The 26,178-nt window shown below is 42.6% G+C and overlaps 1 protein-coding gene across 1 annotated transcript in view; it reads left to right on the forward strand.

Moving 5' to 3' along the window:
- Positions 1 to 1,079: 1,079 nt before the first annotated feature.
- LOC112570446 overlaps positions 1,080 to 26,178 on the forward strand; it is a 60,676-nt gene continuing 35,577 nt past the window's right edge. Inside the window, exon 1 of the mRNA XM_025248865.1 lies at positions 1,080 to 1,537. Coding sequence (XP_025104650.1) covers positions 1,320 to 1,537 — 218 coding nt within the window. The 5' untranslated portion in view covers positions 1,080 to 1,319. The remainder of the gene's footprint in view (positions 1,538 to 26,178) is intronic.

Raw genomic sequence — 26,178 nt, forward strand, 5'->3', positions numbered from 1 at the left:
TGAGCAGCTTTGGGCGATCAAATCAAGGACCGTAACCCACTGCTACTGTCTGTGATCTATAAGAGTTGTCTTCGATAAAATCTAAAAATAATTATGTTCGGTTCTGCACTTTCGTTGTTCACGATACTTGGCTTCCTCTTGCTGCCACGTATTGTATGGATTTTGATGACTGTTGATACTTGTCGCTTTCTTCGACCAAGTTGGCTGTTACAATATTAAAAAAAAAAATTAAAAAAAACTTCGACATTGCAATCTACATCAGTCTAAACACGAACTTGTATTACTAGACTGCTGGCAGACGATTTCTTCCAGTTAACTACGAAAACTGAGGCTTGCTTGTACAAAGTTTCCGGTTTATTCACATTTCAGAGTAAACAGGTAAACCAACGCTATTCACATTCACCCTGAATACATGTCTATTTACCCCATATGTTGAAAATATACTTCCAGATGAAATAACTATATCTACGCTCACGATCACGCCCTACAGACCCTCTGTACGTACTGGAACTAAATTCCTCAATGTCTCTAAACAAAATATTCTGAATGCATTGTAAATTTCAAAAAGGCACAGATTAGGTGTACGATCGACGTTTGACCATTAACAATCCTAGCAATGCCTAAACCGGAAGTACCAAACCACGTGGTACACCTAATTACGAAAGATGCGGATAGGCAACTTGTAACAAGTCACTCCATGTCGTTAACCTGCATACTCTCGAGTAGATTACAGATATATAGTTCACGATCCCAATATACGCTTAAATGGCAGTGCTGGCTACTCCATCTTAGCGTCAGGTTTGGGAAGTTGTTTGTCCATCGCCGCTGCCGTTGAACATTGCCGCGTTATCACCTGCGATTCCAGTAATGAAAAGCGCTGTACCTGGAACTCCACACCCAGCCTGTGCTCGCACTTTAACTACGTCGCAACCATCCCCCCCCACCACCACCTCGGCACAGCAACGCGGAGAGCGCGCGGCAGCTGGCTCCGCGCACGTGAATGGCAATGATGAACCGCACGGGGAGTCAACTCTGCGCCAAGCGTCGCCGGTGCCCGATGATGTCTGTGACAAGGGGAGCCAACCAGTGGCCGGCTAGGCTGGACATGCGCCGTTGCTGACTTGCTGACTTGCTCTTGGGGGTTATAGCTGCTGGCAGCAGGCGAGGTGGAAAAGTTACCGAGAATCGGTTCCGAACACACGCACTTACATCGTCTTGCAAGGTGCAACCCGAAAATCAGTTTTCGTTTTTTTTTTAGGGGTATCCTCTGCCGTCGTTCATTTTACCGGCCTGGTTTTGAGTGGCTGCTTCAGTCGGCGATGTTCTCATCGACCATCGCAGCACACCTGGGACAGTTGCTGTTGGCGATGATGGTGTCGTCGTGCTTCGTGGGCGTTGTGTCGCAGTCGTACATAAACGACAAGCTGCGAGAGGAGGGATCCTGCTTCCCAGCGGCAACTTCCACCACCAGCTACATTTGCAAAGGGGACAATGTTACCGCTATACCTGACAACATGCCTCCAAACATAACCCAACTGTAAGTTCTTCCATTTTTTGTTCACCTCGAACACTTATTACATCCTAAATGATTCAGTCTACAGGTATCTCTACTATTCCTCTGTTATCAAAGACAACATTCTCGAAACAATATCTATGTCCCACCTGTTTATCTATGAGACTGGGTGGGTCGACCAGTCTGCGCGTACTTCTTTATTTATAATAGTTAAAAGATAACATTTTCTTTCTACACGATGTCCGACAGAATATGAGGTCCATTAATTGAATATAAAATAAATATCAGCAACTTCACTTCTATCATACTCTTTAAACACCAGTAAAACTTCATAGTTTATGTTTCTTATAAGTCCATTGTATATACGTATTGTTCAGGTGTATATACTACGTATAATATATGAATACTCCTGTTAAAAAGCATGTTATCACGTTTGTGAGCTATGTATATTACCTTTTGCCTACATCAGAGGTGTGTGTGTGTATGAGAGAGAGAGAGAGAGACTGTGATTTCAGAGAGAGAGACTGATTTCAGTCTTCGTTGACTATTTGATCCGTCATTTTTTAAGAACTCCGCATACCACACGTCGGCGCCTGGAAACGACAATCCAGCAATCTGTTCCTACAATAGCTTGATTGCTCCATCAACCAATGAATTCATGTCAATCAGTCAAACAACCACTCAAGCAAACGAACCAAACCAGCCAATCAGTCTGCGGCTGTACCGAATCCTCTGTTCGTTAATCCATCCAAACCTAGCCAGCCTCCCAACCTTCTGTCCATCTACACATCAGCTGCAGCTCTTTCCTCTGGACGACCGATAAAATAAGCGATCCTCAAGAAAGGCATTGCCCGTCTGGCTAGTACCTGTCGAAGAAAATGAAGAACCTGCAATTCTTCCGTTTTCGCGCGGGATGTGTCGTGAGTTCACCTGCAAGCCGTGTCATGCGCAGAATAAAATTCATTTAGCATAGAAAGCCTTTTCAAAGTCCTGACGCTTTGATTTCAAATAAAGAGCTAAAGTTGCAGGGTTTAAACACTTCTTCAAGGAATATGCTGCGCCAGTTTTTATTATCAGTTGCAATTTCCATGACCACATTCACATGTTCGTGCCATCTGCCTGGTGGTAATGGATGAACCTTTAACCGATCAGGTCATCAGTGCCAGGCAGATTTTTTCTGACGTGCTGTTTTATTACATTTTCGTTTTGAAAGGCGCCGGCTCGTTTGAGGAAATTGATGGCTCATAAAACTCGCAACTAGTTTGAAGCAGCAGGATCGTGCTGTGTTTGTATGGCGAACATTCGGGGATGGGAGGATATGAGTTGGAGGTCTGACCACAATAAGTGTAGTGATAAAAATATAAAAATAAAATATTATCAACACGACGCACATCATAATTGATGTTTGATTCTAGAATTTTTCAACAAGCAAATACAACATATACTGTTAGTCTTACCTACTTACTGTTAAGCCCTCTCCCATATCCTTGTGCCAGGACGTCGCTCTTCAGACAGGAAGTCTTGAAAGTGTCGACACGAACCTGCTGCTCTCTCCACTGCGTGCTCTTTAGAGGAAAGGTAATACGTCCCACAACACTGCATGAGTGACAGAAGGACAAACTAAAGCAGAAAGGGGAGGAGAAATTTTGTAAAATTTGACTTATGTTGGTTATTCTGATAGCATACTCTTTGAAAAGGTCGGTTCTTTTAGTGTCTTCCATAATTCCATCACAAATACTTCAAGTTACGTATCCCCGTATCTATGTCCTTAGTTATATATACAGCAATAATAGAAACAATAACAAAGCATCTTATACAGTGCTGTTCGTTGAAAAAGCTCAAGGCTTACAGTAGATAATATAACTACTACCGGTCAGTTGGTCTACTTATTCACCTGCACTATGGATTATTTAAAGCACATTCTAGAGTTTAATTTGTTTTATCAAACTTTTGTTATTTTGGGATTTGATGTTTTCTCTATCTCTCTTTGTTTTAATGTTGTTTTTGTTTTGTTTTTGCCTTTCATTTTGCTAAGGAATAATACGTTCCTGGTTGCACTACATCATGGGGTGGGAAACGTCCAGCCTGCGGCCACGAAATCATTTGATCCGCCCCGCCAAGGCATCCACAGATTTCCGTAAATTTATAAGCTTTTACCATAGCAACATAAATGTATATTAAGTGAATGAGGTAAATGTTAGGAGCAGGCACGGAGCGTCCATTACGGGATAGACAGGACGCAGACGAGAACGTGACGGGACAAACACGTATGCTTCACGTCGGTCTGACCGCGGTCTGTGGACGATTTTAGAAAGGTTTGCTTGCATGTGACCTTCGCTCCCAGCTGAGGGCAGACCACTTCCGGTTTGATGCTTAGCGTTCTTCAACCACGTTGGCTCATACAGCAAAAGAATGATGATGATGATGATGATGATGATGGGAATCGAGTTCATAAATGATTAAACCTACTTCTATTTAAACTTTTAACTTGATGACATGCCTCTCCGAGAGAACTTGAAGGCCAAGTGCTAGCTGCCATCTACACAACTCTCTTGTTTCTGGTTCTGGTGGCGAGCCACATCTTTATTTGAGGCACTTCACACAGCAATGTCTGCATCAAATAGACTGCGCTGTCTGGATAGTGCCTGCAGTGAGTTGTGTTCAGGCAAGTGATTAGTCAGATAGGTATCTACTCCACCATTCCTCCCTCCCATTCCCTGTCGTTCGGGAACCGTCTCGCTTAACACAGCGCAGTGAAGCATCAATCGTCGAGTACTTCTCCAATGCAAAATTCGTCTCCTTATGCCCTTATCACTAACAGCAATCTAAAGAGGCGGCCGAAAAGTGGGCAAAAGTTCCATCCATCTAGCTGCAGGAAATCTGATGAAGACGGCAACAATTATCCTACGCTTGCCCTCGTAGCAACTAGTAAAATTAAAATGAAATTGCAATAATCCCCAACAGCGGCCATGTTAACGGCTTTCGTGTTCGAGGGAATGTTACATTCGTTGATGTTTGTCTGATCTTACATTCACGCAAGAAGTTTGTTAAGAAACTGAAACCACCGTACTTAGCTTATCACTTAGTCCCCACGTCGGCGGACAAATCCACTGCGAATGGGGACACGGGGATGTATGAGCCAATGGCACTCTGGGTAAAACTAAGGAGTGACTCTTGTCTTTGGAGAAAAGGACTCAATAGAGTCAAACGAGGCAGGACTTTCATAGGCGTCCACTGGAACTTCCTTTGGACAAATGGTTTCCTAGAACCCCTAGAAGGCTGCTTCGGAGAGAAAGAAGGAAGAAACGGGTTCTCATTGCCTCTGTTCTCAACGGTTATTAGGGAGGAGCTTTCTGCTTACTCTTCTAGCTTTGGTTTTGTCAACTTTCAAACAAATGCTTTGAATCCAGCTCGTGCAAACATCGTACCTTGTACTTTGACATCCTCTAAAGTGACGGACTGACAGCTCATAGTTGGCACAAGTGAAGAGGGGACGGGAGAAATTGGTGTTTTTCTCCGAGCCAACAACTATGGCTATATCATGGCAAGTCAGCCAGCCCTATAAACAGATGCCACATGCAGAAAGAGGATGGGGAGATAAACAGCTGTGTTGCCAGCGACGATCTTGCTTCCCCTTTCTTTCTCTCCCTGTCGCGCGTTCTCTCTCTCTCATTGAAAACTCTCTCAAATTATGTTTGAAGGATGTACCTCACAATTTCTTCTTCGAGGAATCTTTTCATCTGGACCTGATGGTAACATTCTAGAGCACATGGATTGCACAAGTCGAACTTGAAAGTGTAGTAGAGGAGCATCCTTTTCAAGATCTGTAGAAACTCAATAACAAGATCAAAGTTCTAGCAGCTAGAGGGACATTACAGGTTCACTAAAAGCACAACCATCTTCTATGGAATTACGGCACGCGGCATCGATATATCCATAGGTCATATCACGGACGTGTATAAGTGGATTGCTATCTGTCTGCCGAGACCAACCGCTTAGCCTCTTGTTAGTCTCGGCGAGCCCAAACAATGAATGTGACTAAACCGGAAGCTTTGTACACACTTGCCTCGTTTTCGTAGTTAACTGGAAAAAAACCGTCTGCCGTCCAGTAAAACAAGTTCGTGGTCATATCTCCTATGAATTTTTGTTTCTTTCTTCTCTTCCACCTTTCTCAATTCCTTCATTTATCACGCTTTCTATCTTTGCCTATGTATCTGTCAGCGACTTTGTAATAAATATCCAGGTAATTCCGATTCCTATTGCATATGTCTATCAGGGACTTCGTAATTAAGATTATAATTCCATTTGCAAATGTTCATGAGTAGCTTCGTCATAAAGATTCTAATTAATTGACATCTGCTTGTCTCACTCTCTCTGTCTCTGTCTCTCACACACACACACACACACACGTGCACATGAATGTCATTCAAACCGACAGTGCAACTCACACAAGAGCTGTTGTCTAATATGAAAGTCGCGGCAAAGCATAAAGCAAAGAAAATTATTCGCCATCCCAAATTGGCTCTATTAAGGTTACCAGGGTTACCATGGCGCTACATACAGGCATCGAGGGACGGCGAGCTCGGAGTGTTAATGGCGGCTGCAGTGGTGACCTCTGAAGGACTCTCTGTCCACCGCAGAGCAGGACAGGTCTACCCTGTCATCTATTCCCGTCTTCTTGTGCTTTGTCGTCGATGTGTTCATTCTAGGGCTGTTTCTTTTTTTTTTTTTTTTTTTTAAGGATTTTTTTTTTCCTTTGCAACTCTTAATATTGTGGGAAGAATCATGGAGGTTACAGGAAGACACATATAAAAGGTTTAATTAGCTAATGGAGTCTTCTATACTATCTACTCTTACTCCAATCTCTCTCTCTCTGCGTGTGTGTGGTTCTTGAGAGCTAGTCTGCAATAATAATATGTACACCTACCTACCTAACCACCGTTTCAACCTGTCACTAACACATTCTGTCAGATTTCTGGCACGATCACCAGGCAGCACATCGCCATCTGAGCAAGTTTTCATCGCTTTTTTAGCCCAGGGGTCAAGCCAAATGGGGACCCCGACGCCGGCCTCTTTAACACCAAGCAGTGCCCACGTACGCCGCGTCCTGTCAAGACCCATCACTCCGTCCTAGATGGCGCTGGCTCCAAAACGTGCTGTTTGGTCATTACAGTCGGCTAACCCGTGCGTGATCGGTAAGACAGCCCAGAGCTGAGAATCCCCTTCTCCCCGCCATGTCAGACGGCGTTGATGGCTAGTCTGCTCTAAGACTTCGTCACACATCAAAGCGAGACGCAGCGTGGTGTCCGGCTGTTCTGTAGACCATGAGATTTCCATCAGCCTGCAGCTTGGCAATAACCTTATTCTGATTACCCCCGGATGCCCTTTTCAGCCTTGACCGGAACGTGAGACAACGAAGCGAGAGAATCACACCGTTTACACCCCGTGTTTTTTCATGGCAACTTATTTGCACAGACAACCTCACAACCTCAGGAGGCAAGTTTCATGTCACCATTCTGGGTCGTGACCTCATACAACTGGTTCCGGTTCTCTTGCCATCCTTTTTTTATGTCCAGCTTTTCAGCGTTTGTTTTTGTTTATTTGTTTGTTTTTAGCCCACCATGAGACAGCAGGCGACTAAACATGGTTTAATTCCAGTGCTTTACTGAAGGCTGTTTAGAGAGAGAGGTCTAAAATAACTGACATAATCTACCTACACACACCTCAATGTTAAATGTTAAAACAATCAAGAAAATTATCAGTGAGTTCAAGCTACCAGAAGCTTTTTCTTCAGAGGTTTCAGTTTTATCTTTGATTTTATCTGTTGGGAGGGTCAGTCGGAATTTTTTTCCCAGACTACCCTGGCGAGGTTTCTAATAGTTCAATCATTTTTTCAATCACTGGGTAAGACTCGGTATTATATGTTTTCTCCTAAAATCTGCACCAGTCACCCCTCACATCCTCCCTTTCTTCCGTTCTCATGTTGACACCCGTAACCTCTCATACATCCATGGATACGCCTGATTATCATGCGGAACAAACTCTCCTATTGTCGGTAACCATGGCAACGTACTCGTAACCATGGATCTTACGGATATACTTATTTTTGACCTTTTATGGTGCATGAGGATGTTTACAGGCCTGCATCTCTATGACAGAAGGGATTTAAGAAGACTTGGGAAATAGTTATTTAGTGCTGTACTCTCCCAGTCATTTGAAAAGAAAATTATACTCTTTTATGTTTGAAATATTCCAGGGTTCTTTAGTTCCTGTTCTAGTCTACAATCCTCGTCTTCACGAATGAAGATTTCTGGAATAATAACCAGCATTTCTTTTGCCATCAAGTGAAATGCAGTATAATGTCTACCCAGAAGGTTTTCATGATAATGACTACATCACAGTTTCTCTCCCTAAATTCAAATCATCTAAATTCTCACATCCATTGAACTACTTTTATACTCAAGTTCTATTGTTCTGTCTCCACTCCCTTTTCTCTCCATCTCTCTCCTTTAACTGTTTTTGGACACTTTATCATTTGTTTACTGTTTGCGGAAAAGGTGTGTATTTAAAAAAAAATTGTATTCGATGTGCCCCATATGCAAGTCGTGTCTGACAAGAAGCTGGTTACACGCCTCAATGTCTTGCCTGTGACATTCTTTAGGACTGGAAGAAATAAAGCGATATTGCTGCTTGATAGTGTCAGAAATGCAGAGCATATTTGGTCGCAAAACTGAGGGTGGGTGCCATTATTCACTTTGTCAAAAAGCTGATGAAACGCTCTTACAAGGAAGCACTCCGCAAAATGCAGTGCCGGAGTTTCCAGCTGTTCAGACACTGCGTCTTCCTGACAGATTTCTCGAGGCTGTCTGCAATCTATTTTATTTCACACAGAGATTAGTTGTGGTGGGGAGGAGGACTTGTTGACTGTGACCCCCTGCACCGCCCAACCCCTGAGTTCAATCTCGGTTTTTCTTAGTGAACTGTACCTCCCTATAAGCTGTCAGATGTTTCGTGAGTCTACCATCACACCTTTCCACTGGTCTAGAAAAGATTTGTGTCCACCCTTCTGTGCATTTGCCAGCCAGGCAAAAATGTCAGTCCTCAAACGGTAGCAAAAAGCAAATCTCATGCCTTTTCTCAAGCTCTAAACATTAATTCAAACCACATAAATACGTCTTTCCTGGTGGAGAAAATGGATTGTGAAATCTTCAACAAATTTGTCACGTGGCAGCTAAAGTGCACAGACATTGTGAGGACATTGTGCGTCCTCCAACACTCATGGCCTCCCACTTGTAACGGAGACTGAGTTGTGCTCAGTCACGAACTCTCCATCCGGCTCTTTCAACAAAACGACGAAAAATCTCAGTTCCAATTCTATGATAGAAGCATCTGCAAAGGGCACATGCAAAGTTCTGGGAGTGACCAATAAACAGTGCAGCAAGGAGAAAGTCACCAAAAGATCAACTGTCGGCGATCTTGTCCGTGGGAACTAAAGGTAATTACAAACTATGACATTAATCATGATGATAATTTGATACTCACGATGGCCGATCGTCAGAGTCCACAGCCTAGTCCACCACCCATCATCGTCTCTTTGATCAGAGTTGGAAAACGAATAAAATTAAGCCCTTAGAGGGATGCGCGGCTGTGAGCAGTGACAAGATCCATTCTAATCTGCTGCATACAGATATCCACCCGTCTCTTTACCCGTGGGAACCAATGGAAAGGCAGAAATAGAAAATGAAATTGATGACACTTCTTGAATATTAAAAAAACAACAAAAAGACAAAATAAGACACTGGAGACTCGACAAAGGTCAAAGGTCAGGAAAGCTTCTTGTAATGGGATATGTCGCGTTATGACAAAAATCCAGACGTGGACGCAGGGATCTCAAATATCAGATCGGATTTTATAAATGAAGGGATTGTAAGACTTGCATATTTTACACTACAGTGTATTGCATCACACAAACATTATTATCATTATTAAAGAAGAGATGAATACAGTGCAATGTTCGTGCAATTCCAGAGTTTCAAAAACTTAGGGAAAGGGGAAATCAACGCAACCAGTCATCCGTCCTGATTGACCGAGTTAAGTCCCACGAGTTTCAAGCCTTCGGTAATTCTACCAACCCTCTTTATTCCCTCCGCCAATAAAAAAAAAAATACCTCGAGAAGCGAATCATACAATTGAATGTTTCATCTACTCTACACTCCACCCCACTACTGAAATGTGAACACGATGATCAGTTTATGTCGGTTGTACTTCGATCTCCCCCTCCCCAAGCTAACATGTGAGCAGCCGGCGAGGACGAGACATGGCAAAGAAACAACAAGACCTACATCACATTTTTTCTCCACGACTGTCCATCACACCCAAGTGATCAGGATCGAGAGCTAAGCCGAGGAGAGCAGATGCTAAAGCCGTTCTTTCAAGTGTTTTTATCCATCGGGTGTTTCTTCTGTTTGACGGGTTGTTTTGTCTTTTGTTTTCTGTTTGTTTGGTTTACATTATTTTGAGTGGGTGTTGATGTAATGTTACATGGGTTAGAATTTTTCGTTAAACGCCAAGGAAAGGTTTTCTTCTTTTTATCAGGTTCTGTTTTCACTTTCCTTACAAAGAAACATTTAAAGACAAATTTGATAAGAAAGCAAACAAACTAAACCAAGCCAGTAAACAAGACAGGCAATGGAAATCCATCCAGATAAACTAGACTGACAAGATTCAGAAACAAGCAGACCGATAGATAACTGTGGACATACTCGAGAATATGGAAGGGTAGAGCTGTTGTAGGCGTTTATTTTTTTATTTCTTTTTTGTCGTTTCTTGTTCATTTTCCTCGATTTTGATCTGTCCATCTGAGCCCTTTGTCGCGCCGCCCATTCCAGACTGATTTTTTTTTTTCTGCACCAGGTTGTTTCCTTTTATGTGGAGTAGCGGTCTGTAAAGACATATCTGTGTCATCTCGGATTCTGGTGTTTTCATTTACTGGATTAATTCTCTTCATTTCCCTGCAAGTGTTTACTCTGTCCGCTCTAAGAACCAATTTCCTTGCTGCGTTTGCCCCCTGCTCGCTGGTTCCGATTGAGGATATATGTGAGTCTCATTTCTGTCATTGTGTTGATGTGACCTCCGTGGTTTCTTTCAGAGATAAACAAATATGTTCCTCGTCGCCAACCTTGTCGTTGTTGTCGTTAGGACATACATTAACACCTGCAGTGAGCGTCTTTAATGGTGTGCACTGCGGTCAACAAACAAACAAAAACTCGTCTTACTTTCCTTCTCGCTATGATGCCAGACCTTACTGCTATCTGTTCTTGATGTTTTGTCATTCTTTTGTTGAACACAAGCAGTGGCCACTAAAGCACACTAATTCATGACATGTACATTTTTTTAAACATGAATCAATCTATTGCATTTTTGACAGTCCAGGTTTTATTAGTTTCCTGGACGAAGACCTTAAGACAGAACAAACCAAATACGATGTATTCATCTTACCGTCGACTCAAAATACATTTGAAGCTTACACCAAACACAAAGTGTGAAAGGATAAACACGGTCTGAGAAGGGGGAAGGTTAAACGAAAAAGACATAAAAATATTAAAACAAAATTTTCGACCTTCTAGTGGAGGAAAGAATCAAAATTGAAAACACTCTAGTGTCCAGCCTTGTGCCTTCAATCAAACAATCCAATGAAATCAATCACATCCATAAATAAATATATTTTTAAATATCGTTTTACTCCCTTAATCTGCCATCAGCCTCATATTATAAAGAAGAAAGAAGGAATCTGAACCGTGAGCGTCCTTCACTTCCATCCGATGATTGTCGCTATTCTGTCTTCAAGCGCAGCAGAAGGTTATGATTGGCCCTGAGTGTCCTGTGAATGTTGGTTTTTACAAAAGTGAACTCTGCTTGTAGTAGGGCACGGGTAATTAGACACGGGTAATTAGAGACGGGGTCGAACTTCCTTTTCAGGGTCTCGAGGCGTCGGCGCACTGATACACTTGCTCGGATGACGCGTGACCTCCCAGCGGCGCTTACAAACAACGAGCGAAAGCCTCGAGGGGACATCACACGGGTGGGAAAGGGTGAAGGGGGAAATGAAGACACACACAGGGCTGACAGCATCCTCCTCACGCGCCGGATGTTGCCGGTGCAGGCTGGGGTCACCGAAGGACGACGCAGACGCCTCGTGAAAGACCGAGTTAATAACGGCCGGGGCAGGTGACAACCACAACATTGTGGAATCAACAGAAGTGACGACGTTGACTCATTTTCCTAGGTACATGGGTACAAACCACCCGGGATCATGCACGTGCGTCCTAAACTGTCTTGCTTGACGGAGGAACTCTTAACTCTTGTATTACTACTGAAAGCGCTCTTCCTTGAATTACAATCGTCTCTCATGGGACATCTCCTCCAGAGTAGAGCTAATGGTCAATTAGTTTCCTATTGTTAACTAATATTACAAATTTGTAAAGTCTAACCTAGCGAACAAGCTCTTAAAGTTAACAAAAATTTTGCGAATGATATTAGAGATGTAGTTACTCCCTTTAAGAGTATTTTTCTGGGAACTGCCACTTCATGTCTTTTCATATTAACCTATCTGTGATTTGAAAATGTTTTTTATGTTTGTTAGGTGAGCAAAGTATAGAAAGTTCTTTACTGTCGTACTTATTGTGCAGCAAAAAGACGATGACTGTACTGGATGACATAGAAAAGGCACTGTACTTACCTTCTCTCTGTAATCTTTCTAACAATACCCAGCTGCCGGAGCCAGACTTTTTAGAGGTTGGGGACGTGACTAGGACATGTAAACTGCTCGCTTGGACACCCGCCTTACAGTTTGAGTCCCAGGAACCGCAAAAATCTCAGTCTGTCCGCACCACCTCTTCTCTCACTCGACAGTTTTCTTTTACATTTTTTAAAAAGTAATTTGTGTAAGTGGTTGGGGATATTTGAGGCACGGAGTCAAGCCAGGGCAGAACAATAAACTTATTTTCTTCTATAAATTTCGCTTTCATCTACCCGGTGCCGATCTCGTGAGTGGTATGTCTAGCAAAATTCACTCGTTCTCAGGTTTGAAAGCAAGTGTTCAATAAGCCCTGGGAAAACTGGTGAGCTTCGAAAAACAAAACTTTTCTTTGTCGTTTGTGGGATTTGAGTATAGAACTGTGAAGCTTGGAGTTGAGGGTGTGTGGTGGATGGATGGATAGCTCGCCGGTCGGGTGTGGGAGAGGAGAAAGCGCCTTGCATCCAAAATGATGTTTTCCTCAAAATTCCCTGGAACATCGATTCTGATGTCGGCGACGATGTGACATTCGCTTCGGGAGAAGGGAACCTGGATTATTTAAGACTTTGTCTCCCTCCAGGATCTCTCCGATGTTTGCCGACATCCTTCTTCCTGCAGCTGCTGCTGTTGCGGCTGATGGCACCAGGCGAGCAAGACAGTACCGGCGGCGGTGGAAGGCAACTGGAAAGTCGAGGGCACGTCATCAAACAGGACAACATCAAGCTGCCCCGTCTGCTGGACCCTCGAGGTCCCGGGTGCACCGGACGCGATCCATCCTCCGACCCTCGTGGGACTAATCGTCGGCTGCCGACGCGCGGGGTCCGCTTAACTCGCCTCACTTGAGACCTCTGGAATTGCACTCGCCTTAAAAGCAAGCTGTAAATCTTGTCTTTCTTGTTTACAAAATCTTAGCCGACAAACATTCTACGAGAGCTTTTAAATAATAGTAATTGCAATGTTATGAAATCTCCCCTGAATGTGAGAACATTATGTGACAACCAACATGTTGGGAGGAAACTCAATATCTCCGACAGCCATATGGCACAATGTTTGTCATTGGCTTCCTTGCCCATCGTATTCCAAGGAAACCGAATGGCTGCGACCGAAAATACGATGGAACAACATTGATTGGCTTCGCCCACCATGGGGCGAGTGCATGTATCTAAGAATAAACAGCGGAGCAGGAAAGATAACGGTAATAATTTCAAACATGGTGGAGCGAGGACAGCGAGATAATTTCCTGCAGAAACAACATCCAGCAAACAAAACACAGATTTAGTTATCAGACTTCCCGCTTTTTAAAGCTGTCTTTTGAGCGCCAAGCGTGTCTTTAGATGTCTGTGGTTGTCATCGATCAGGTCCAGGGATGGAGAAGGTTCCAGACTAATAAGTTCCTATTGTGTGTAGCTACAGCCGGGGCCTAAGATCTCGCACTTTGTGGAAAGCTGATTGAGGTTTATGAGTATTTTTATATCTTGCAAGTTGACAATAAGTTTCATTCGTGTACATTGAATTAGTCATGAAACCCAGATCCTACACTTACTGCAATGCTGGCTCTACATCTCTTTACTATTACAGGTAGTAAAGTAAAGACAAAGACGAAGCGTTAAATTACAGGGTCAAAGGTTAATGGTTTACCGTGTCTAGGGCAGGGAAGACCCAACCATCTCCTTCCGCCACTGTTACCTCCCGTGATTTAATCAAGTACCTATTTATGTCCAGCAGCCGCTGGCTGGGTAAAGAGAGTCTTCTAGTCACTGACCATAGTAGTGGAACTACAGCCGGGTACTCTAAATACCAGGATGTAGAGCTGCACGTGTATATCTCCATGCGGGTCATAGTCCATCCAATATTTGAGTTCATCGTCACAGATGATAATTACCGTCGTTAATTAACGGTCGAGTTGACATGAGGTCAAGGCAAGGCATGACGATGGTGAGTCTTTCACGAAGCACTTTGAGGGTGGACGGTCTTCCGAAGGCTGGTCATGAAGAATGAAATGAGAGAAGGATCAACATCTGCAGCTTGAAGACGTCCTGAAGATGTCCGAGGAGCCTGTAGACTGAGGTTGACAACCGCCTCTACTACAGCCTCAGGCCCTGCTCGGAGCCCTGCGGTCTTTATCTTTCTCGATAAACCTCAAAGGGTTCACTCGGGTGTTGCTGGATGAGAAATGTGGTTTCTTGATGCTGAATCTTATTGAAGAAACAAAGCTGCTTCACACGTGTACAATGTTGCACACTCCCTCCCCCAGTGTCTCCTCCTCCTCCTCCTCCTCCTCTCTAGAGCTCTCTATCTCTCTGGGAGACAACTACATCATGGCGATAGGACAGCCTTGTCATCTGATTCTGACTAGATGGATGGAGGATTTTGATTAAAATGTCGACTGTGTTTTTCCCCAAGCCTCGCGTTCACCAGCAGACCTCTGACATTGGGTAGTTTATCTCCTCAAGACACCGAAATTTTAAAACAGTTGTTATTTCTCTCATCTCAGTCTTTCTTTCTTTGGTCTGCCATACCTCACACCCCCAACTTCCATTTTTATTCTTTCTTTAATTATTTAATTTTCTTTCATTCCTTTTACCTTTGGCTTTTTCTTGTTTTTCTCATTCGTCCCTTTCTGTTTTATTCCTATTTTTTTAATGCTCTCTTTTTTATTTTTCAGTTTGTCTGCCTGTTTGTCTTTCTTTTGTCTCTATTTTTGTCATATTATTTCTCATTCATTCTGTCTTTTTTAGTTTGTCTGCCTTTTTGTCTTTCTTTTCTATTTTCTCCATTTATTCCTCTTTCATTCTGTCTTCATTTTTATTTTCTTTTTCGGAAACTCTGATAAAGGTAGAAATTGGATTTATGCTACTGGGGATAGCAACAGAACTAACGCATATATTTAATTATTGCATGCTATAAATTCGGCAGTAATGTGTCATGATTAACCATTTAAATATAATACACAAAGGACACTCAGTATCCAAAAGGCTGTCCACTGCCAGACAATAATTTTATGAAAAATCAATCTTCAAGAACCCGTTCTTTGCATTTCTACATTTTTTTCGCAAATGATCGCTCGTTTACTTTTTTCAAAAAAAGGAAAAAATATTTTTGTTGCCTTTTCTCGTAAATTTGTATTGGCATAAAATTCAAACAGATTAATCTAGAAGGAGAATAAATAAAGTTCAAAAGAAAAAAATGAAAGGGAAAAAGCAAAAATTATTTCGGTTTGGGTTTTTTTTTTAAAATAGGTTTACAGGTTTATACATAGGAGCGAAGGCTGCACTCAGGCAACCTCAAAACATGATAATTTCCCTCCGATGCATTTGTATTCATCCTTATACGTTGACCAGGGCCGTTGTCGTGATCTCAGACATCACCAGGGGAGTGTTCAAGATGGCCGAAGTGCGAGGCAAGAACTTTGCTAACGTCTGCTACTCGCGGAGGTTTTGCTGGAGGTCTGGGGTAGGTCGAGTCTGCAGACATATTGATCGTCGGATGAAGGTGTCGATCATTTGTACGTCCCTAGTTTTTCTTTCATCTATGTTTCTTGTATATATTATACATAATATGCGTATGCAAGTGACAAACTATCTTGCGAACAACTCCAGTATCATATTTTCTGTCTTTATATTTCCAAAGATGTTGTACGAAGCTGATGGTTGCCGGAGTTTGTTTCATAAATAAAATATCGAGAGAAAGAAGACGGAGAAGGCTCAGTTTTAAATGCTTCTTTGTATCTGTTCCTAAAAGTTTGTTTTCACCTTGACATTTTCAGGTATTAGGCATTATGCATGAAGACAACAGGCTGATCAGTCAAGTTTAAAACAGAACTCTTTCACACTTTCTCAGTCACTCCATCTGTGTTTTTCCTTCTCTTTCTCTTTTGCTTACTCTTTTTCTCTGTGCATATTATTTTCTGCTGCAATCTACTACTTTTCTTTGTCCCTTCTCTCTGTCTCTCTCTCTCATCTCTCTCTCTGCCTGGCCCACTTCCTCTACTCCAAGTTCTACCTTGTTACCTACTTGACCTGTCTGGACTAAAATGTCTTCGTACGAACTGACATGATCAAGAAAGCATGGCATAGCAGCGTGCGTGCCTCTGTGTACACGTCTGTGTATGCGTGTGTGTCCGACTGTGTGTTCATGTGATCTATATGTGTGAAATACTAAACCTGGTCGTTTCATTTGCTTGCATATAAGTGTGCGTGCGTGTGCATACAGAACTGTGTGCCTGTGTGTACGATTTGTGTATAGTATGAGATTGAGCAGTGTATGTATGAGTCCGCGTGTGAGTGCGTTCGCATGCATGTGCGACTGTGTGGACATGTGCATTGTGTGTGTAATATATGGCTGTCTCATGTTTGTGTGTCGGCCACACGTGGCACGCATTTCTAACCCTTCTCGACCACCAGCGCCACTCCGCGGCCGGAAGGCTCGCCTACAAAAAGCACTGCGCATGTCGCTGTGACGAGGCATATTGCCAGGCGCAGACCACCCACGGAACAGAGTAAAAGGGGAAAGTGGTAAAATCTGCTGGACCCCGCGAGTAATTGCCTCCCAACACTGGAGGCTGGACGTCCACATTGGAGGGGCAATGACACACCGCAGACACGACAACGTTCAGCCATCACGCACCCGGCACACAGTGTCACGTGCCACAGAGGTCATCGAGTCTGTTATGCGATGACGCGTATGTCTCAACACGCACGTGCAGTGGTGAAGTCTGCGTCACATCCTGTCGCTGCACCCCTGCATGTTTCCATCACCCTCTCGTCCCCCCCCTCTCTCTTTCCTTCTGGACTGCGCATGCCTGTACCGCTCGTAATCCTCATCGACATGCCCGGATGTTAGGAGGGCTGGTAGCGACGAGATCCCCTTAAAGAATAACATCATTGAAGATTTAAGGATAATGGTGCTCGGATAAATCAGAGAGCGAGCAGGCTGATAGAAAAAGTACCACAGTCGCCAGCTAAGATGGAGATAAAGAGCTCCACCACTTCCTCGTCCATAAATTATTTTGCATAAAATTTCAACTTGAGATGACAAAGGATGACTTAAAAAAAAACTGTCCTGTCTATCGCCACAGAAAGTAATAAATCAGACACGCTAAAGAAAATAAACTGCACAACAAAATTTTCATCTTCAAATGTAAAGTCAGTCCTTTATCCGAGACACTGTGACAAACATTAGCAGGACTCGGACATTTGTCAACAGATGTCTGCGCCATGTCCTCAATATCAGATGACCCGAGAAGATCTCCAATACAGACCTGATGGAGAGAACCAACCAGAAACCTGTCAGCCATGACATCAAAAAGCGGAAGTGGGGTTGAATCGGTCAAACCCTGCGAAAGGCGGCCGACAATTTAACGAGACAAGCTCTGGACTGGAACCCACAGGGGAGGGGCAGGGTTGGGAGACCGAGACAGACGTGGAGGACTTTGTCCATGGCGAGACGCAGATAGCCGGGATGACATGGACCCAACTGAAGAGGGACACTCAGGACCGGATCGGCTGGAGAAGTGTGGTTGCGGCCTTATGTTACATGGGAGGGTCAAACAGGGTTAAGAAGAAGAAGAAATAAAATATTTTAAAAACTCAATATTCCTCTATCCTCTATCAAATTTTACGGAGTGGATAGGTGCCATTTGCTCAGAGGAACCTCTATCTGCTCTATCCGATGACTAACTCTGCTCCTGCATGCTCACCTGAGTAACATCGCAGAAAAAGGAGAAAAAGGCGAGGTGGAAGAGTTATCTTTAAGAATCACAATAAAAAGTTTTTTTGTTTGTTTTTTGTTTTTTGTTTTTGTTTTTGTTTTTTGTTTTTTTTTTAAGAGTGGAGACAGAAAATGTCTCAAGATTTCACAATTGCAAAGAATATATATAAAGTTTTCAATTCCCGTCTAGCCTTAATTCTTTCGAATGAATATTGCTTGAGATGTTTCGTCGGTTTCTGCCAAAATCCAGCGCCATTTGTATCTGCTCCGTGTGGAGTAATAGCAAATGAGTTTCGTGCCGCTACTTATAATGGAGCATTATCTCTCCGGCCGCCTCCAGTGGGTCCTGCAGTAACTTTTTATCCTGCAAAGGAAAGAAATTCAAAACACATTCTTAGAAAAGGAAGGGTCTGATGGAGACCACGAAGTTTTATTTCTACGGGGGAAAGGAATCGAGTTCTGCCCGCATTTAGGATGGACTTCAGATAATGATATCATGATATCCCACAATCAGATAATGATATCACATAACATGGTAATTAGCTATTGTGACGAAAATACGTCTTGAAGAAAGACATAAGCCCTCCATATTGTAAATAAAGCTCTTCATACTACTAATAATAATATTTTCTGTGTAGGGTGGAATCACAGCATGTGGCTATGGTCTCTCCTTTATATTACTTTAAATAATACAGATAAAAGAAGCTGATGGGGAAGACTTTTGTAAATTTAATAGTCTGTTTCTCTCTCATTCTCTCTTTCTCTCTCTCTCTCTCTCACGCATACACACATATTACCTATGGACATCCAGTGTGGACAGCTTGCAACTTCAATGGAGTCAGTGCAAGAGATATTTCCGGAAGAAGAAAGTCTTTAACGTCCTCTTGAGCTGCCTGAATAAATACATAAATCTTTGCTTCTCGTGCTTATAATATCGTTGCAAAATATTTATGCAAAAGGCTGTCAATAAGTGAATATTTTGTCATTCGTGTTGCTTCATGTCTGGCTGTCGTTGCCAACACAAAACCTCGAAACGCTTGCATGACACGAAGGTTTTGGTCGCCCCGTTAAAGGCTGTTAAGTAAGCCATGCTAATTTGTTTTCCCTCCATGGAACAAAACTAAAATTGTGTTTTTAATCAATAATTTAAGAAGGAACGATGAACGAAGGCTGATCGACGGAAGACCTTTTCCTTGTTTGTGACAAAGAGAGCTTCAGCGAATTACTTTTTCTGGTTGATACATCTCTTGCCAAACTCTCCGGCGCACCACAAGAAGTAAACATCAAAACCTGCTCAACACAACGAGAGGGAAGACAGGTCGTTTATTAGAGGAGTGGCCAAGTAAAAAAAAAAAAAAAAAATCTCTGTCGTTCGTACTTAAAACCCTTGAACGCGACGAAGACGGTTTATTGGGAGTGCACAAAGGTGTTTTGTAATTATTGAATAGCAGCTATTGATTTGTTGACCAGCTGTTTGTGTGTGGATGGATGGAGGGAGGAGAGAAAGAGAGATTGCATGTGTGGGTATTTGTGTAATTTTGCGTTTGTCTATGCGTGGGCGCGAGTGTGTATGTATGCGTGCACTCTGGCTAGAACAGTGTGCGTGCATGTACCCTGTGCAAGAATACAGAATAGAGAAAGGGAAAAAAACAAGGATTGATGTCCGGAATTTATTCAAAAGAAAAATATCTTGAGGCTTTTTGTTTTAATTTACTCTAGCAAATGAAAACCGAGTACAAATACGGGAAGAAACTGAGGGATAATGAGATTTGGAATAAAGCAGACAAGCTCGTCCTCGTCGTCTCTGGTAGTCTTGCAATGTGCGACAGAATTTTCGGAAGGGGTAGAGTAGGGTGGGAGGCAATAGCAGACGGGTTTTCTTCTAGTTCCTGCTTAGGGCAAGTTAAAATTTGGCTGATACAAGCTCACAACCCGCATCAGCAGACCTTCAGATCGAAAGTTCTATTCTGGAAGAGCTGCTTCTCCTATTGTTTGCTCAGTTACGATTATTTACAAAACACTCCAGGCAGCCGCGTCCGCTTTTTTCTGTTGGGTTTGAATTGTGCAACACACACATAGGCAGGCACACACACACACACACATATAGTAACACACACACACATAGTAACACTCAGACACACACACACAGAGGCACGTACGCACGCACGCACCTACTCTCCAAACTTCTTCAAACTTTTGTATCGTCGAAGGAAGAAATACTTTCAGCGGCCATTAATTACAGGGCGCTATCCAAGCTCTGCAAATTGCTGGCAAAGCTTCTACCTTTCATCACATGGCTACAAAAGCAAACTTCCTTCAGACCTTTGTAGTTAACTGACGAAAAAGACTTCGTTAACTGCGGCTTATCGCATCATTATAACAGGGAGAGAAAAATGGTCTCTCAGTGTGTTTGTACTCCTGCGATTTCGTTATTCCATTTCTACAACCGTTTGAAACTGTATTTTGTGATGGTCGTGTGCACCAGATCGAGACATGGGTGTGACAAACTATGAAGGTTTCATGTGATTTTGCCAGTGGTTCCGCTTGACGCCTCCCGACGGTGTCTTCTTTCGTCCGAACTGCCTTCTCCTCCGGGACCTCGGTCTGTCTGTGCCAATCTCGCCTCTGACGTCACGGGTCGACGCTGGCGATTGGTCCCAGACCGGGATCCATTGATTTATGGAAGTGTTTTGGTCCCATTAGCAAAACTAAACATTGCGACTGTGACGATTTCCCAATCCCACAACACTTTACCCGACCCTCCTCCACCCGACTGCCAGCCATGTTACGTATAGTTCCAGAATTCCAGGATTCCAATGTCCTGTCCCCCCACCCTGCATCTCCCGGCCGTACCCCGACACCCTGAGGTCGCACACGAGTAACAAACCATGTCTGTGCCTGATCATGCGTAGAGGTGTGAGTGATGAGTGGTATGTGTTCCAGGCCCATTACGTGTGCGTATGTGTTTGGCTGTGTGCGCGCCTGGGTTAGCGAGTTCATAATCTCCTGTTTGTGTGTTTGTTTCTAGGCACACTATTCCAGCATCGTTAATTTTTTAGTTATTACAATTTTCTTTTTTTCTGTCTTTCTTTTCTCGTTACCAGATGTCCATTTTGTGCGCCATACATCTTCTCACGTCCTGGCGCATGTGACGTACGCAGTCCTTCCATCCATCGATTGCGCCCTCAGTCATTGGCCGCCGTGACGCTCGGCGCTTTGAAGTGTTCTGACTATTTAAAGCTGATTAACTTGTCCTGTCGAGTCTCTCTCTGACAAACGAGGATGCAGAGTGAAGACTGCCGTTATCTACCCGACTGACCGCGACATGCCTCTGTCTCTCCCTCCCTCCTTTACTTGCCATTCCCTCCTTCTCCACTCAGATGACGCGAAAGTCTGCCTCTGGGAGAATTCTTTTGGGCAGAGAGGTCGCGGCTATGTTTATTTATTTATTATTTTTTTATTTTTTTGGTGGGGAGGGTGTGAAATATGTGCCCATCTTCATCTCTTACATAATCTATCTCTCAAATAAAAAGGGGGTTGGGTCAAGCTACAGACTTCATTATAATAAGAGCATAAGGTTGGAAAATACACGAGTTATCCATTTAAATAAATAAAAAAAAAGAATAATACTAGAGAAGTTCGTTTATAGTTTGTAGTCTTCAAATCCCAATGACAATACTTTATTGATCCTCGCGGAAATTGTCTGCCACCTGACCTCGTCAGTAATAAAAGCATCATAAATATCTCTCTAAACAATCGTCCACTCAAAACAAGAGATGTTATTAACAGACCAATAACTCATCTGTTCGTCAGACAATAAATTAAATCAGTGGTCCAAGATCCACTCCTCAGACAGCAACTAATAATATTATTAATAAAATACAGGGTGAGCGTCAGTCATGGTAGATGACATCAAAGACTATCAGAGGTAAAACAATACTGGAAAATATTGTTGGAGAATTACTAATCAGCAGCTCGCTCTCTCTCTCTCCACATATACACGTGCCTTCATTTTTCTGTTGTTTTATTATTATTATTTTAATAACAGAACACGCCAAGTGTCAAGTATAATCAACATATATCAGTTTTACAACATTGTAATCGACTATTTTCTTGTTTGCTTCTCGTGGTTTTTTGCGAGATTTTTTTGCGTTCAATCAGTGGTTGCTTGAGTAAATGGAAATGAAAATGACAGCAGATTACATCAACTGTGTCGCTCTCTCTCTCCCCCTACCCGCTACCCCGATACATTTCCACGGTCCGCCTCCTGAGCCAGAAAAACAGCAGTTTTCCATTTTTGGCTTTCATTGTATTATGTCGTCCCTTGGCGCCACCTGGCGTGCACATGCTGGGCAAGCAACTCGTGCTGTCGACCAGCCCACGAACGGGGCAATCGAGGAAAACAACAAAAATGTGACAGAGAATGGAGGATAATAGCACAATCAGAAAGATTGTACGCAAAGCCCTCGGTCTGTAATCATACACCGGAACGTGGGACCTGTACTGTGTTGACATTATTGGCGAAGTCTTGGACTTTGAAGACCTGACCTTAATTCTCGGACTCTGCTTGGAGATTTTTTTTATAAAAAAAGAAAAACATAGATTAATCCCATTGGGGAATAATGAATTACATGGGATAATGGTTGAAGTCTGGGACGATACAAAACGCACCAGGCCACGAACGAGATCCCAAACGACAACAGGGACTCGGCACGACCTTTTAAAGTCCAAGAGGATAGAAAATTTGATGATGTTGAACTTCGTGTCCTCCCCTCCCTCCAGTTCATACATGGGATCCAGAACTGATATCGAGGCTGTTGGGTGATCTCCTTGTAGGTTTTTATTGTGAGATGTAACCACGTATTACACGTGATAATTTATATTAAATTCTTTATATTAAATTCGTAGATAAATGCACCTTTTGGGGCAACAGACAACGCTGTGTCCTTCTTGTTGCGAAAATATGAATATAGAAGAAAGTGCACAGTGTTTGATGATGATAATATTTGGCGCACTCGGTGTTTGATGATGATTATGACCGCGCACAATGTTTGATGATGATAACGAGAGTGCACAGTAATAATGATAATGAGTGTGCATGCACATGATCGCGCAAGTGACAAAGGCTTTCTCAATGTCACGAGAGACCTACATGCATGTGTGTGTATATTTGTGAGAGAGAGAGAGAGAGAGAAAAAGAAAGACAGACAGACAAACTATTTTTATTTCCACAAGGGCAAATTGGATACTAAAGCTATAACCACAGTTGATACAACCTGAATTTTATAAAGTATTGGTGGTAGCTACACAACCCACAAAAAAAATGGTTTTTGTCTTCCGAAAACTTCGAGTTAAAATCACCCAAAAAATATCGGGAACCTTCATTTCCACTTTAAATGGGTTTCAAAAAGTTAGCCGTTGAACAAAAGACTCTTAAAGAGCAATTGTTTTTATTGTCGTTCATTTTTAATTTCTGTAAAAACGCTTCCAAGAGGAAAGGAACTATTTTTCTGACGAAATGTAATTAAATCAGTGCAAGTCATCCCTAAGTGATTTCCACGATGACATGCGACCATCGTCCAGTCTGTTGATTATTTTTACAAATGACAATGACAAGGACGTCCAACCTTCGAGGACATAATAGTCTGAGATGCTTCTCCTGACTGCATGCGCACATTCCGAAAACCAATCACGTGACCTGTGTACGTGGTGTTCAGACGGTCTGCCTGAACCACAAAGAAAACAATAATGTGGATTCACGAACCATAGAGCCCAGTAGCCTGGGATTCTAATATACTGACACAGTCGGTGGCTAAAAGTCCAACACAAGACGTCTGAGGCAATTTCCGGGAAAATGAATGGGGATGACTCTTTTTGTCTCCCCTGTCGAAGACTGCGACCCTTATTTCCTAGACTTTGTCAAAGTCTTAGACGACGATTGTCTCTCTCCAGCTAAGTAAGCGGTGTTAAGTCTTGGTGAACTTTTCGCCCCTGATGAGCCGAATGGCGGCCTCCACACAGAAGACACTGTAATCCAACAGGAATCAAACAAAGCAGACTTTAGAAAATATGTCGGATTTTAGAAGAAAATGTCAGACTTAAACAAATGCTGTACTTTTGAAGCAAAGGACAGAATTAAGAAGAAAACTCAAACTTAAGGAAGTTTTTTTCAGAGTGGAAATCCAGAATCAAATGCCTGGAGTTAGATACTTAAGTCACACTTAAGAATTAAATGTCAGTTTAACGTACCATACTTAAGTCAGACTTAAGAAATAGATGTCAGATTAAAGTACCCTTCTTCAGTCAAAATTAATAAACACAAACAAGCAAAGATTAATTCAGGAATTCTGAATCGAATTGCTATGAGTTTCAGTGGTTAATTAAAAGCTTAAGATGTCGCTTGCTGATCAAATGCGGATATTAAAAAATCCACTTTGCAAATGCAATCATAATGAAGATTGATGAGGGTTCAAAACTTCAGAGACAGGACCAACATCTACACACGCCAAGCAGTTGGCTTGCAAGCATTTCACCTTAATTTCCACTTTCTTTATTCGACAGAAGCCACTGTACCCACTGACAGATGTCACACCGAATATACAAATATTGCTTCGGTGCCTCCCATTTTCCTCCGTGCGAAATCAAATCATCGAAGAGAGTGCACAGTGCCTTCTATTGACTGCAGACCGGAAGGAAGCAAAAGCCCGAAGCTGGGGGTCTGTGTAATGGATCAGTGCCAGGCGTCGCTGCACCTCGGTGGCAGTGCCAGGGCAGGAGTTCGAGCTCCGCTGAGAATCCAAAGAGTGCGATAGTTTTCGCAGCTACTTCTCAACAAGCGTCGCCACTTCCGGTGAATGATGAAGCGAGAGAGCCAGGAGCTTTCCGTTTGCCTTTGTCCTTCCATCTTTCACGCACGCAATCAACCAATAAGATGGCGCATGGATGTGGAACGACATTTCTAACGGCTGCGAAAGATGCTGACAAAGACAGTCACAGAGAAACTTAATTGGATGAGGCACAGACAGACAAAAAGACAGGTGGTCTGACAGCAAATGGTTGAAAATAATTTGTAAAGAACTCTCTGGCAGGAAAGGAGGGAGAGAGAGAGATGAAACAAACAAAGAGGGTAAAGAAAGCTGCTCGTAGAAATTGTGGAAAATGAAAACGATATCTTTCTAAAGTTTATGGACTTAGATGCTGTTTACTTAAAGATAATTTACTTTTAAAAGGAAAAAAAATTAAAATTCGAAAATGTTCATCTACTGTCCAAATTTGTACAAATTTTCCTTTTCACACAAAATAAAATAAAGAAATGGGCATTATTATTATTATTATTATTATTATTATTATTATTATTATTATTATTATTATTATTAAAGGTTTTTGTCCTGCCAGATGATGGCTTACCATCCAAACATTCCTTCAGAAAGCTACATCCGGGTCACGCTTGTTCACTCGCACTGTGTTCACCTTACTGCCTGTAAAGCATCTCACCGAAAGCGAGGCTTATGAAAGACAACTGATTGCGACAAATGCACGAGATTCCGATGAAAGGAAGAGTTTGCAGTGCCCCGGGGCCAGTTGATCTTTTAGTGTGAATCATACATTCCTTCATCTGACGACCCGTTTAAAACTGACACAGTAATGCCATGGACGGGGATTCGCATCCCATTACCGCTGAAAGCAAAACAAATAAATTTGAACGGCGTATCTACTCGATGGTGGGAAATGGCTCAGTCATCCGGGTCCTGACATTGCACAGCTCTTGTGACTGAGAACTTTTTGTCTGCCTTAGGAAGTGCTGTTGGGAGTCTACTAGCAGGATTTTGAAACGCATTATCAGTTAGTGTCACTCTTTGTAAAAGAACAAGTAGGACATTTTTGCTGTTTTACCTGTGAAAAATGAAATTACTTTTTTCTTTCGGAGTGGCACAGTCTTACGGAAGTGTGAAGACTTCCTGACAGCTCTGTTTGCATCTGTCCTCAAGCACAACTCCATTTACTTCTCGTATTGTTTCGAGGAACTTCAGGAAGAACAATCCTCTTCATCCGTGCATGTTTCGAAGTATTTTGTGTTTTGCAAAAAAAAAAAAAAATCTGCTATATGTAAAAAAAAAATTATCATCATCATCATCAAGGCTTGCACAACGCATTATCACCT

The sequence above is a fragment of the Pomacea canaliculata genome, linkage group LG8, assembly GCF_003073045.1.
Source record: "Pomacea canaliculata isolate SZHN2017 linkage group LG8, ASM307304v1, whole genome shotgun sequence".
NCBI classification, from domain to species: domain Eukaryota; kingdom Metazoa; phylum Mollusca; class Gastropoda; order Architaenioglossa; family Ampullariidae; genus Pomacea; species Pomacea canaliculata.